This window comes from Rhinolophus hipposideros, assembly GCF_964194185.1.
Source record: "Rhinolophus hipposideros genome assembly, chromosome: 14".
NCBI classification, from domain to species: Eukaryota; Metazoa; Chordata; class Mammalia; order Chiroptera; family Rhinolophidae; genus Rhinolophus; species Rhinolophus hipposideros.
The window spans coordinates 36,635,954-36,651,454 of NC_138060.1; the positions used below are offsets into that span (position 1 = coordinate 36,635,954).

Below are 15,501 nucleotides of genomic sequence, written 5' to 3' on the forward strand. Positions count from 1 at the left end.
CAAATTGAAATTGGGTATGGAGAATTGTCTATGACATGTAATTGCACTCATTGCCAGTTAAGAATTCATAGTATTGAAGTTAGTAATTTTATTAACCAGTGAAAGAGAATTAATTCCTTGACCTCTACAGCACTTATTTCTCTCAACTTAAAATTCAGAATAAGAGCAAACAAGTAAATATGACACTTTCTAAAATTAAGAATATCTGGAACTTTTAGCTTTCTTGTCACTTCACTTTAAGAACGATGCAATGTAAGAATGCAAGTTGGCTCTGTATGGAGAAGACATGAAATCTTGAAATTCACCTCTTTAGATAAAATACTTAACTCCTGCTAGATGCTTTGCCAAGAAAGATTAATAGAAAACTAAAATTTGTTAGACTTAGTTAACAGGTTTTTTCCTGAGGCAATCCTCAGAGAAAAGGGACAAAGGAATTATTGTTTATTTTGATTGTTCAGAAACTAGGTGGTAGTTACGTAGTAGAGATGTATAAAATTTCTGGAAATTTTTAAGGCATGAATGTAGCTTTACAAAAAATTGCAAAATTTAAGTATATATAGGGTTCTTATTTTGTACTTTAATATCTATATTCATTCTTAGTTTATAATTAAATTGGTTTGATTTTTTTGATGATTATGTTAAAAATAATTGCAAATTTAATATGAAATTATTGAGTATTGGCAACACAATAATGATATGAATCTCCATTGAAGTATTTTTTATTTTTATTTTTAAAAATTTATTAGGGTAAACAAAGGTTAGTAAAATTACGTAGGTTTCAAGTGTACATTTCTATAATACATCATCTATATATATCTGTCACATTGTGTGCTCACCACCCAGAGTCAGTTATAAGCTACAGAGTGCTGAAATTGAGGGATTATCTCTATTTTTTCCCATTTTTAAAAAAAGCTAATAAATAACATGGGAACCAAATACTCGTGTTGCTAATATTATAATTAAAAGATGTTAGACTGTTTTTAAAGTTTCTGGTCCTGTGTAGTATAAGATGGATATAGAAAGCACCTATTTCCATAGTAATATTAAGGAGAAAACATACCATGTTAACATGCATATCTTGCTACCTGGAATATTTTCCTGCTCATTCTCAATTTCTGAGTTACCACAGTGCTTTCTTTTTTTCTTTTGTTAAAGTGGCATTATTTCCCAAGGGTCAAATTTTTCTTGCTCTTGACTTTAATTCTCTTTATTTTAATTTCACATAATGCATTTCTTCTGTTGCCTAATTATTTGGAAATTATTTTTGAGATTTAATGTCGCTTATAATTAGCATTGTATTTATCTGAAAAATGGATGTCCATCAGTTTTTAAGCAAAAGTCATCATAAAAGCAAAAGTCACCATTTCACCTCTCCTCTCAAATTTTGCAGATTTTTCTGGGCCCTGCTATTTCTAGCCATTGATCACAAGAACATATGGGGTACTCTTTTATCTTTAATTTCACATCAAAATAAATTATCATTGGATGTAGAATAAATCCAGTGTGGTATAACTTCTTGGATGGGGAATACCCTTAGAACTGGAACTGAATTTGGGACCAGCTATGGGGAAAAAGAAAAAGCCTTGCTGAGAAAAATCAAATAAATAATAATTTGTTGGCATTTTAAACTATTTAAAAGAAAAAAGTTTTTAGTAACTCAAACACCTACTTAAAACAAATGATAAACTGTATTTATCTCTGTGTTCTGTCTTTAAACTAAGCATAGTCCGTCTGTGGTAGTGATGGTGATTATACTGTTCCCACTTAGATATTATGAATATCTAATATTAAGGAGATTATCCCCAGATAATAGGAATGTATTGGATGGAGAAAAAATTGAGTTAACTGTTTTATGGGAAATCCTCTTGATTCTGGTTTCTTGTTTTTTGAGTGTTTGAAAATCTTTGTATCAATTAGCTACTTTCTGATATAAATAAACAAATTTTCACCCTGTAACATAATTGATAACAGGATTATGCCCCGATGTTACTATCAGGTGCCTTCACATATTCAGTTATCTTGAGGCATAAACTCAACAAGTGAACATACTAATATTATATCCCCTATCATAAAAACCAGCAATACCAAATATTATATCTCCTATCATAAAAATCAGCAGTATCAAAAAGGAATGAAAACAGCTACCCCTTGTGCTATACAACACTCAACCACAAGATCTCAGGAACCACAAATCTCAATATTTCTCCTTATGCGTCTATCTCTTATGCGTTTTGTGGGTGCCTCTGCTTTTAGGCTTTGCACCTCCAGGTTGTCTGTGGTAACTTGTGATTCCTCTGTGTCATTGTGGAGCCTGGGAGGGAGGTCAGCAACCATGCAGGTTATGTTCTGGGTGATGGCAGCAGCACGAGAGAGCAAGCCTAGCTATGCAGCACATTTCAAGCTTCTGTTTGTGGTATATCTGCCAACATGCATCCATTGGCCAGAGCAGGTAACATGACTGAGCCAAAAGCAAGGGGCAGAGACGTACCATTTGTACCCCATGAGTACAAGGCAAGAGTGTGGTTGTGTAACACAGATAATGTAAAGAATTGGGACCAATAATGCAGCCTTGTACAGTATCTAATCCATGCCAAGTCATTTTGGGTTTACTTTGTGGAGGTTTTTTGATGTTTTTCCAGTTTTCATTTTCCCGGTCGTCAAAGGAAACTACCAGCCTTCCCTTGTTGGATGTATCAGAGTCAGTAGGATGTTTATGAAATAATCAAAAGCACCTTCATGTGTAATTAAAAGAATTGGAATGGGAGAACTTTGGATACATATTTTGAACAAATTTTTTTCTCCTTTCCCTTTTTTATACTATAAGTCATTTTAGCATGTGACAGTGTTCTTATTTTTCTGTTGGTATGAATTTCTCATAAAATTAATATCCTCAAAATGCTGATGTTTTTGCATACTTAGAACCAATACACTTTTTTTCTTTGCTTTTACAAGTTTGAATTTTATTCTAAATCTTACTTCGATTAGTTGAAATCACTGATTTTAGGTATAATACACAGGTAGTTAAAAATAAAAGGGGTGAAAAGACATTCATGTAATTTTCTGGTTTAATTTTATACTTTAAATTCTTTAAGAATGGGAATCATGTTTTCTGCCTTTTAGTTTCCATTCATAATGCCTTGTGAATGAATTTATAAGTGATATATATATTAGGTTTGATCAAACCTTTACATTAAAAAGAATGTTAGATGAAATTGTTCCCTAATCTTAAAGCTGTGGCTGAGAGAAGAGACAGCATCTCATTTTCTTTGCTCCTTATGTGGTACATGGTGTGTCCTTGGACTTCTTCAGGGTAGTTGGTCAGGGAGTAACTGTTGAGACTTTTTATGTCTCTATCTAGTAGTTTTTTTCTAGTCTTTTAAATGAATAGATGGCCACCCATCTTCAGTCCTGACTAAAAAATACAAATTTAAATTCTCAGAAAGGAGGTAGCTGTGTTTATTCTTTTTCGGTATTGCTGATTTTTCTGATAGGGAATAATATAATATCAGTATGTTCACTTGGTTGAGTTTATGCCTCAAGATAATTGAATATGTGCAGGCACCTTATAGTAAAACTGCGCTATAATCCCTTCATCAATTGTGTTATAAGGTGAAAATTTGTTTATTTTGATAGTCTGAAACTATGAACATGGTTTAATGGTTTAATCCGTACCCTTTTTTCCCCCGCTTTAGCCCCCTTTCTGTGTCATCCCAATCTGTGGATACGCTATGGTGCTGTGGGATTTATTACAGTGGTAGCTCATCAAATAAGCACAGCTGATGTGTATTGTAAACTGATGCCTTACCTTGACCCATATATTACCCAACCAATAATACAGGTAAGTATGTTTCAACTTAGAATCAATCCCCCCTCCAAACTGCGGAGCCCTTAAAAAAAAGGTTTTGAGTTCTATTTTTATTTAAATTTTTAAAGATTTAAATTGCGCTATAGCATTTTCACATTCCTTTCAAGCTAGTTAATGTTAATGGAACAAACACTTTTGAAGGTGAGAAACGTTCAAGAGACTGTTATGTTATACATCATGTTATGCACTTGTTCATATTTGGTTTTCTTGTATGTAATGTTATAAAACATCTGCCGTTAAAGTGAAATATAGCAGAAATGTATATTGATGGAAACTTGCTTTTATTTTAAAAAGTATAAATGATTTCAACCTGTCATCATTTGTGATAAATTAGAAAAAACCTTGTTCAAATGTTTGTGTTTTGGGCCAGTACCTGGTTCTGGTTTTCATTTTGTTTCATTTTATTTTGTTTCATTTTTTCTCTTTCCCTTTCCTTTTTTCTTTTCTTTTCTTTTCCTTCCTCCTTGCCTTTTTCTTTTTTCTTTCTCCCCCCCCCCCCACTTCTTTTAAAATCTAATTATCAACCCCTGCCTCCAACCCTCCCAGACCTGCCAGCAGTATAGAAATTGATAAACTTCAGATCTTTGGTTTGTAAAAAGCAGTAGTTTACCCAACTTGTCAGTGTTTACACCTTTTATTTTGCTGGATCCCCAAATATCAAAATAGACATTTAAATTGAATGGACTGTTGAGAGATGATTCTGGCTGTGAAAACATCCTGAAATGTCCTGTTTTTACTAAAACTCTATTTCTCTTTTGCAAATTCACATGCCTTTGGCTTTCTCCTACTTATATACCATGTTTCCCCGAAAATAAGACCTAGCCAGACCATCAGCTCTGCATCTTTTGGAGCAAAAATTAATATAAGACCCAGTCTTATTTTACTATAATATGAGACTGGGTATAATATAATATAAAATAATATAATATAATAATATATATAATATAATAAATATATGTAATATAATTAATATATAATATAATACTGGGTCTTATATTAATTTTTGCTCCAAAAGACTCATTAGAGCTGATGGTCTGGCTAGGTCTTATTTTCAGGGAAACCCAGTATCGCAATGTCTAATACCTTCCCTTAGATTGGAGAAAGTGACCTTTGATATACTTTGGAAACAAAGAGGATTTGGCTGTGCTTTCAAGTCCTACTTTTCTCCATAGATTCATCCATTTCTGGGGATCATCATTCTTTATTTCATAGTTTGTAGAATTTTATTTTTACCCCAGAAACAATTTATTTATACATGAAAGATAGATAATATCACTAGAAAATAAATGTTTTTATTTTTATTTTATTTTATTGGGGAACATTGAGGAACAGTGTGTTTCTCCAGGGCCCATCAGCTCCATGTCGTTGTCTTTTAATCTAGTTGTGGCATTTTCAGTCTTTAGTTGCAGGGGGTGCAGCCCACCATCCCATGTGGGAATTGAACTGGTAACCTTGTTGTTGAGAGCTTGCGCTCTAACCAGATGAGCCATCCAGCTGCCCCTCCGGAAGCTCAGGGACAGCTTGTTGTCCTTCAGTCAGTTGTGGAGGGCACAGCCCACTGGCCCATGTGGGAATAGAACCGGCAACCCTGTTATTCAGAACTGGTGCTCCAATCAACTGTTCCATCTGGCCACCCAGTATGCCTTTTTTTGAAGTTTATTAAAGCTTCCTTAGAAATCAGGTCTAGAGATTCCTACTATTTTGACCACTTACTTTATTTAGAAGTTTGTTTGTTAAATGTTTTTAGAACACAATGTGAAATGTCTCTGGGATTTAAAAATTGCATGCATTTTTGTAATAACTTTTAGTTGTGGTTTACTGTAATAAATATGACATATAAGTGATTTGCTAGAAATCTGTACCATTCTCTGTTTTCTAAGAAATTCTTTAAAAAAAGTTTTTTTTTCTTTTATCATTGTTTTATATTTTGAAAGGCCAGGATTAGGAAATAAGAGGCTAATTATCCATGTTTCATAAATCATACCTTTCTACAGTTTGGATTAGACAAAAGATACCTTTTTATGCTGGTTTCCACTGGCCGACTCACCAAGTGGTTCCATATGTCTAAAGTCCTCTTGGATACTGTTAGTAGAGCTCATCCTGTTATTACAAACGCTGCGTCAAAGAGAGTATGCTTGGTGGTAACAATAGCATTTTATGAACTCTGTGGAGAGAGGAATGCTTTTTGGAAGTGGTTGAAGCTACTGGGAAAACTCAATGGCTGAGAGGAAGCCCTGGGACTACTGAGCATCTCTTCTGAGTCTGTACCTGTTGGGTGACTACAGGAGTCTAGGAAGTCACCTGACATTTTGGGATCTAGAAAAGACTCTTTCATTTTCTAAACTTTTCTATCCAGGGTATTTATCACTAGTCTCCCAGTATGATAGACACAGTTGTGTACTTAGGTGCTGACAATGAAAAGAAGAAATGCCTTAGCTTTTTAAAGGTCACTAGTATTCTTTTTGTCTTTTAAGCAAAAATTGCAGATTTTCACATCTTGCATTTTCTTAGAAAATAAATACCTACGTTAACTTTACAAAGGTTTTATTGAATTTGAAAATAACTGTACCATATGTTGTATTTTTGGCTGATTCTTTTTATGTTTCTGATATAGATCGAAAGAAAACTTGTTCTACTCAGCGTTTTAAAAGAGCCAGTAAGTCGTTCTATATTTGATTATGCTTTGAGGTCAAAAGATATTACTAGCTTGTTCAGACATCTTCACATTCGTCAGAAGAAACGAAATGGGTCTCTCCCTGACTGCCCTCCACCTGAGGACCCTGCCATAGCACAGCTTCTGAAGAAATTACTCTCACAGGTTGTATCACCTTTCTGAAAGCTTACATTTAAGTGCAAACTTCATTAAAAAATTAAAGCATCCATCTAATTGTTAAATATATTTTGGTTGGTTAGGTTGAATCAGACTAAATAAATAAATGAATCTGGTAAATATCTTATGCATTTGCATTGGTGTATAGGGGATACTAGGCTGATGATAAGGCATTGGGTTGAACTGAATAAGGAATCATGGGAGAGCTAGTAAGTTTATTTTGTGATTACTGACTATGTAAATGAAGGGTAGAGTAGATAGAAGCTTAGATTTAAGTAATAGTCTTGATTCAGTTCTGTATTTCACCAAAAAATATAATGAAATTTAATGTCATTATATTGTAAAACATAGATGCAATACAGAAAAGTCCTGGTTTATTTCCATCCAAATTTAGAGAGTTCTCACTGCATGCAAACAGCTGGGACATCTGGGATTTATAATGCATCTTAGATTGAATAAAACAATGGTTTACTGCTGTGTCTTAAACGCCTCTGAAATTGGATCAATTAACATATCTTGTTAGAACATGGAAGCAATCTTTTCATTATGCTTGGCATTAATAGGGCCACTTTAGAAATAATCTAGATTCAGCATCCTGTTTTAAGAGGGGTGTGTGAAACCTAGAGAAGTCCAAATAGGAATAAAAATGGCTAGAAATAAAGAATAGTTTCTGAATAAATGTTCCACGAGCCATAAAGCAAATAGTGAGGGACAACTTTAATGACTGTCTTTAAATCTGCAGCAAGTTTTGGTTTAGAGAATGCTTGTAACTCATGTCTAACAAGATAAGATGAGAAAATGCTTCAGTTGCAGAGAGAGAATTTGATCAGTTTTGGGATATGAATCCTTTCATGTATTGTACTTGTCACTGAATAGCCAGTGCTGTTTGATGCCCAAACTTTGGCTTGGTGATTGAATATTGGAGTAGGCTCAATATCCATTTTGGTTCTTTTAGGTCTAAATTTTGCTGGAGGCTAGAGATGCATCTGAAAGTCCCTTCCAGGCCGGTGGTTCTGTTTCCTATTATATATTTTATATATATAATATATTTTAGGAGACTTAATTTGATGTGACTTGGATTGCCAAAGAGCTTTTTCTTTGGGTTTTCTTTTAACCTTGGGTCGTATAGTAGATGTACTTTATATTTTAGAAAGCAGCTTATGGAAAATTGTATTTTGAATCACATTTTTCTGTTGTTTCTCCTGAGTAAATAATCCTTATCGAAAAGATTTCAGCCTACAATAAAAACTACCCCGATTTAGATGTTTCTTTGGGCTTGGATGGTGTGATTCTTTGTATTTCTCTCTGGCAAATCCTGTATATTAAATTAAATACCTCTATATTAATATTTCCTTTTCATACAAGTCATTAATTCCTTCATTCATGTTGCCACCCTACCCTCTACCATGTTTCCCCCCAAATAAGACCGGGTCTTATATTAAGTTCTGCTCCAAAAAACACCTTAGTGCTTATGTTCAGGGGATGTCATCCTGAGAAATCATGCTAGGACTTAGGACTTATTTTCTGGTTAGGGCTTATTTTTGGGGAAACGTGGTAGTTCTTGCTTTTCACCTTGCTCTGGGTGTAGGTTTTGCCACTGCCCTGGGTAAAAGGAGGGAGAAGAAGGAGCATTTTCCATAGCCTTTCCACTTTCTGCTTACTACTGTTCTCCCACACACTTCCTCCATTGGTGCTCCCTTAGTGCCACCCTCCATTATTGCGTGCCGTGACGAAATCACTAAAACTCACTGCCTTGTAGTTCGCTAAATGTTTGCTTGATGTATTCATTTGTCTGTCATTTATCCCTTCATTTGTATGAGTGGGAAAAGAGGAACATGTAACCCTCTGTTTTATGTTGCTGTTAATAATTGTTTTAGGAGATTCCTATGGGTTACGAGTACTGTTTCAAGGGACAGGTGCTGTTATTAAAGGGAGAGCAGGCTAGAATCTCTGAGCTCCTCAGAGCAAGGAACAGCAGAACAGCACCACCTTCCATTTATTGAGGACCTACCAGTTTACCACCATAATTGATGCTTTCTGTATTTTGTGATTCAAGCTTAAAATTAGCTTGAGCAACAGATGATGTTTTCCCCATTTCATAGATAAGGAAACTGAGACGTAATGAGGGTGGTTAACTTGACTGTGCTCAACCGTTCAGTAAGTTTCAAAGCTGACATTTAAACCTAAATCTGTCTAACTCCAAAGTCCGTGCTCCTCCATCGTTGCCATCTTGCCTCTCAAAGTAAACCGAGGACAGGGAGCTAAGACTGAGAAGCTTGCTTTGGTCCTGTATGGACTTAGGAAGAAGTCTGTATGCAGCTCACCTCTTCCAGCCTCTTGCAAGCCTTTTGTCTTCACTTCTTTTTGGTTCCTGTACTCCTTAGTTTCTTGGGATTACCGGCAGAGGCATTGTTGCAGGGAAATAGGGATTGAGTTCTGGTTCCTAATGTTGGGGCTACGGAGGGAAAAGATGTGTTTTTAGCCTCCACAAGTGGGAATTCTGAACACTCCTACAGATGTTTTTTTCTTTTCTTGGGGTTCTGCAAGGCTCTTTTGTACAGAACTGCACTTGAAATACATCATGGGTAAAATAGGCCTTTCTAGAGCTGCCTGCCATTGTTTCTGTGGGAAAGTATGTTCAGAGTTACAGACAATAGACATAAAGTATACTTGTGGAACATTCCCCATGTGGAAGTTGAAATCTGTAGTCCAGATTTTCAGTAGGACTTGGCATCTGGAAGAGACACATGTCGGAGCTGTTTTAGGAGAGCTCATCACAGGAGCTCACTGTTTTGTTACTGGCATCCATTTGATCAGGCATGAATACAGAATATACTGTTACTTCACTCCTTACTTTAAAAAGTGAGAAATACTTTGCATTTTAAACTTTCAAATGATTTTTTATCATTTTTGAGTGGGAAGTATATATACAAGGTGTAAAATTGAAAAGGTATGAGAAGATATATAGTAAAATGTAAGCTTTCCTCCAATCTCTGTCCCTTCGCCACCTAGTTTCTTTCTCTGTTGATTGTGAGTTTTATGTTGTTGGGTACTGAATTCCTTTATATAGTGTTAGATTTGTTCTGCTGTACAGTTGGGTTACTTGGAATCAATTTGATCCTTTTAAGCCTTCTGAAATTTATTAGGACAGATCTAGAGCCACCTGTGGTCAATGGCCAGTTTGGCTTGACTACCAGGGACTTCTGAGGATGTGATGCTCTGTGTAGTAAGTAAGAGGTCTTTCACTTCTGGCCAGTGGGCACATGAATGATTCCCAGCCCTGTGTGGACTCTGGGAATCGTTTGGCTTCCTGCTTTCTGCTTGCTCTTTCCCTGGCCTCAGGTAATTTCCTCTCACACACACATTGTTCAATACAGGACGCCTCGGAGATACTGTGCCTTCAGTTCCAGACCACCACAGTAAAGAAAATACACATAAAGCAGATAGCACAGTCAAGCGAGTCACAGGAATTTTTTGGTTTCCTAGTGCATGTGAAAGTTATGTTTATACTGTATCACCTATTAAGTGTGCAAAAATGTACTGTATGTACCTAAATTTTAAAAATACTTTATTGCCAAAAAATGCTAGCTATCATCTATCTGGTCCTTCAGAGTTGTAATCTTTTTGCTGGTGGAGGGACATGTCAGTGTTGATGGCAGTTGACTGATCAGGGTGGTGGTTCCTGACGGTTGGGGTCAGTTGACGCAATTTCTTAAACTAGGACAGCGGTGAAGTTTGCCACGTTGATTGACTCTTCTTTTCACAAACAATTTCTCTGTAGCATGTGATGGTGTTTGATAGCGTTTTACCCACAGTAGAACTTCTTTCAAAATTGGAATCAATCCTCTCATACACTGCTGCTGCTTTATTAACTAAGCTCATGTGAAATTCTAAATCCCTATTGTCATTTCAGCAGTTTTCAAAGCGACTTCCCCAGGAGTAGATTCGATCTCAAGAAACCCCTTTCTTTGCTCATCCACAAGAAGTAATGTCTCATGTATTGAAGTTTTATGATCAGATTTCAGTAATTGAGTCACATTTTAGGCTCCCCGTCTAATGTTAGTTCTCTTACTATTTCCACCACATCTGCAGTTAACTTCCTTCACTAAAGTCTTAAATCTCTCACAGTCCTCCATGAAGGCTGGAATCTGCTTCTTCAAGCTCTTGTTAATGTTGATGTTGTGACTTCCCATGAATCACGAATATTCTTGATGGCATCTAGAATGGTGAATCCTTCCCAGGAAGTTTTCTATTGACATTGCGCAGCGCCGTCAGAGGAGTCACTATCTATGGCGGCTATAGCTTTATGAAATGTATTTCTTAAATCATAAGACTTAAAGTTGAAATTACTCTTTGATCAATGGGCTGCAGAATGGATGTTGTGTTAGCAAGTGTGAAAACATTAATCTCCTTGTACACCTCCATCAGAGCTCTTGGGTGACCAGGTGCATTGTCAGTGAGCGATAATATTTTGAAAGGAATTTTTTTTTTTTTATGAGCAATAGTTCTCAACAGAGGGCTTAAAATATTCAGTAAACATGTTGTAAACAGACGTGCTGTCATTAGGCTGTCGTCAGCAGGTTTAGCATAATTCTTAATGGCCCTGGGATTTTCAGAATGGTAAGTGACCGCTGGCTTCAACCTAAAATCACCAGCTGTGTTAGCCCTTATAAGAGAGTCAGCCTGTCCTTTGAAGCTTTAAAACCAGGCATTGACTTCTGCGTCCTAGATGGCATCTTCTTCCAGTATAAAGCTGTTTTGTGTATATTGAAAATCTGTTGTTTAGTGTAGCCAGCCTCATTCATTATCTTAGCTGGATCTTCTGGATAACTTCCTGCGGCTTCTACATCAGCACTGGCTGCTTCCCCTTGCGTTTTCATGTGATGGAGACAGCTTCTTTTCTTAAACCTCACAAACCAACCATTGCTAGTTTCAACCTTTTCTTCTGCACCTTCCTCACCTCTCTCAACATCCGTAGAATTGAAGAGTTAGTAGGGCCTTGTTCTGGATCAGGGTTTGGTTTACAGGAATGTTGTCACTAGTTTGATCTATCTAGACCACGGAAGCTTTCTTCATATCAACATAAGTCTGTTTTGCTTTATAATTTGTGTGTTCATTGGTGATACCAGCCATCGTATTAAGTTCTTTGGAGACTTCAAAGATGTATTATACTTGAATGCTCCCATTTAGAAAGAAAGTTAAGATATAAATCTGATACAAAGTAGAAAGGGTCCCAATGGGGAGAGTGTATTCTTTGAGTTCAGAATGGTGAGATATTGTTCTGTATTGATACTTCCCTTTTCTCTTGACTTTGCTTGCTTCATTTTACCATTTTGATTCTTAGAATTTTAAATTGGGTAGCTTTACCTTTCATTTGTCAGTCATTCTGAGACCTATTGTTATTACTTGCAAAAAATAACCTAGAACATACGGTTTTATTTGGTTTTAGGGAATGACAGAGGAAGAAGAAGACAAACTTTTGGCACTAAAAGACTTCATGATGAAATCTAACAAAGCAAAGGCCAATATAGTGGATCAAAGCCATCTTCATGATAGTAGCCAGAAAGGTGTAATTGATTTGGCAGCCTTGGGCATAACTGGGAGACAAGTTGATCTTGTTAAAACCAAACAGGAACCAGATGACAAGCGAGGTTGGTACATTTGTGTGTGTGTATGTGTGTGTGTAGCTTGTATTGTTAGTTATTTCATAAAGCTACTTTTAGCTAATTAGTAATAAAATAAAAGTCACATTTCCCAGATACAGAACTTTTAAATACAGTGACTAGCTTACATAGCAGAAAGATTTAGGGGAGAAAAAGTAGAGAAGTGAGCTAACAGTTAAGAGATTAAGTAACCTGCCAAAATTTATTCTAAGAAACAATGACATGCATGCAAAGAAATGTGTATAAGAATGTTCTCCATTAAAACAAAAAAAGGAAATAATTGAAGTGTCAATTAATAGGTGAATGGGTAAATAAGTGTTCAACATATTTAGTTAAGTAAGAGAAAAAGCAAGTTGTGAAACAATATGTATTGTTTTATTTTTGTAAAAGAATATGGTAGTATATCATTAAACTATAGAGTTCATGAGGTTTACAAAGTTATGGAGGCAATTCATGGTATTTTTTGGAAATGCTAGAACTTAGTACTTTTTGTAACTGGACAAAGATAAAAAAATAAATGGTTTATTTATAGTCAGGAGATAGCTATATAACAATTGATTTTTTTATTCTATTTTTATTTTGTTTTCTAAGTAACTGATACTGGAAATAGAGAGGTCATATTTAGTAGTGACATTTGAAAAATTTGTTTTTATTGTTGGTTCTTCAGATGAAGTGGTTACTTGCAGTGGAGCTAGCCTGGGGAAACTAAGAAACAATTAGGCATAATTATTAATACCATCGAAAGCACATCTTTTCCATCTGCCCAAGAAATGAAGTGAGGTTAATGAGTTGATATATAAATATAAATAAATTGGAGATCATAAAGAACAAATAGAATGTGAAGTCCATTACTGCCCATTCCCCACCAAAAAAAAAGCAATAAAAGCACATACTGGTTTTAGAGGCTTCCTTCAGACTATTCTGAAATCTGTTTTCATAGCTAGAAAACATGTGAAACAAGACTCAAATGTAAACGAAGAATGGAAAAGCATGTTTGGGTCACTGGAACCACCGAACATTCCACAGGCCCTACCTAAAGGGAGTGACCAGGAGGTGATTCAGACTGGGAAGCCTCCTCGTTCTGAGTCCTCTGCTGGCATTTGTGTCCCCTTGTCAACTTCTCCACAGGTATTGTCACCTAGGCAATAGTCCTTTTGTCTTTCAATGCCATTCTACTCTTTGGGATATTTAAAAGCTGGGTACTATACTGGAAAAATCATGCAGTGACTTGTACTGTTGGAGGACATGTTTCTTTCTAAGACAGTTTATCTTTAATTGTATAGCCAAGGGGAAATCTAGTTATTAAATGCATCAAAAAAGGTCTTGTTTTAGAGTACTCACCAATAAAGTGATCTGAAATTGTGGGTTGAAGACATCATTATGAACTGTGATTATAATTAGTATACAGTGAACCTTTTAAATATCTTTTTATTCTTCAAATATGACATAGTTCTATCTGTAAAATACCAAAAATACTTCTGAGAAGAAAAGTCCCAAGTGTGCAATACGTGAGAAATGTCATGATAATTTTGATGTATTTGAAATAAATTCGCAATTGAAGGTAACTGTTCCCTAGCCAGTCATATTTTAAATGAAAAATATAATACATATTAACTGAACCATGTGACAAAATTTTGTTTTTTACTTAGAGTTTTTATTTAATGTTTTTGCTGCACTGATAACTTTTTTTTAACAATGTAGAAGTTTTGAATAATATTTGTGGTTAAACTTCATTTTAACGTTTTCATTGAAAACATATTGTATTTGGACATGTCATTTCATTTAAGCATGTCATTAGATTTAAAGATTGGTACATTAATAAGGACAACAAGCTGATGATAGTGAATAAAGAGAACATAGATACATTTTTATATCAAATATACTTTGCTTATGACATAATTGCCTATAATTCTGTTTTTTTATTTTTTTTGCAGGTTCCGGAAGTGACAAATGTCCAAAGTAGAAAACCAACAATACAGGTTTTAAGTAGTACAATTTTACCGTCCACCTACCAGATTCGGATCACAACTTGTAAAACTGAACTTCAGCAACTCATACAACAAAAGCGGGAGCAGTGTAATGCTGAGAGGATAGCCAAGCAGATGATGGAAAACGCTGAATGGGAGAGTAAACCACCGCCACCTGGTAAAAATGCCATTGGAGGGAGTTGCATTCCACCCTGGGTGCTGAAGCCTAGAATGGGATGCAGGGTACTGATAATTAATTACCAAGCAAAGGAAGTAAGAGCAAACTGTCACTTTGGAATCTTTGAGGAGGAAGCAATAAGTGAGAAATTTTAAGTCACTGTTTATGGAGTGTGGATCTTAGCTCTAGAGGCAACTTGCAGTGTCTTTTTAGGCCACTTACTATTTTAGCCTGCCTGGGGTCAGTTTCCCCCCACTTATCATGCAAGGCTTTACCTGCCTCTTTAATGTTATGCCACTTTCTCATTGAGTGTCAGACTTCTTGGAATAGCTCCAACTTTTAATTACAGAAGGTTTTAACATCTATTAATTTTCTTTAAAAAAAGGTAAAATTTGGAAAATAACGGATACTTTTAAAAGAAAACAAAATCACCTATAACCCCACCATTCAACAATTACTGACATTAAGATTTGGGGAAAACACTCCTATGTTCTGAAAAGATTTAAAAGAAATTTAGAGGTATTTCAGATAAAAATGTGCCTCAGCTCTGTTAACAGACTTGCCCAGTTCATGGAGCTAGCCTTTGATAATAGATTTTCAGATTCTGAAAAACATTTTTAATGAGTTTCTGTATGTACATTTTAATAATAAAAATTTAACTTGAAAACTCTGAGAAGAAAGACGTAGTGTGTTAATGTGTAGAGATTTAAAAATTATGTGAATTCCCATGGGCTTCTATCGTGAACGCAGGGAAAATGCTGGTAGAGGTCAGTGACTTACGGATTTAGAAAATATTCTTAATTGGTAAGTGGCATCTCTAATTACATAAATTTTCTTACCAAAATAAATATCCTGGAATATTTATGTTATTTCTGAAATATAGTTCAGTATTATTTACCAGCCCTGCTTTAAAAACAAACAAAAAAATTGACCATAAACTGTTTTACCAGAGAACCTGTCTTTATAAGTGGCATTTTGTACTTAAGTGGAGTTATACG

At 35.4% G+C, this 15,501-nt stretch overlaps 1 protein-coding gene across 1 annotated transcript in view; it reads left to right on the forward strand.

Annotated features, from left to right (window-relative positions):
• The window catches only part of PIK3R4 (phosphoinositide-3-kinase regulatory subunit 4), a 61,800-nt gene that overhangs the window by 24,848 nt on the left and 21,451 nt on the right, over window positions 1–15,501 (forward strand). The window contains exons 8-12 of the mRNA XM_081071586.1: window positions 3,693–3,838; window positions 6,480–6,683; window positions 12,145–12,346; window positions 13,299–13,486; window positions 14,293–14,503. Of these exons, the coding sequence (XP_080927712.1) occupies window positions 3,693–3,838; window positions 6,480–6,683; window positions 12,145–12,346; window positions 13,299–13,486; window positions 14,293–14,503 (951 nt within the window). The remainder of the gene's footprint in view (window positions 1–3,692; window positions 3,839–6,479; window positions 6,684–12,144; window positions 12,347–13,298; window positions 13,487–14,292; window positions 14,504–15,501) is intronic.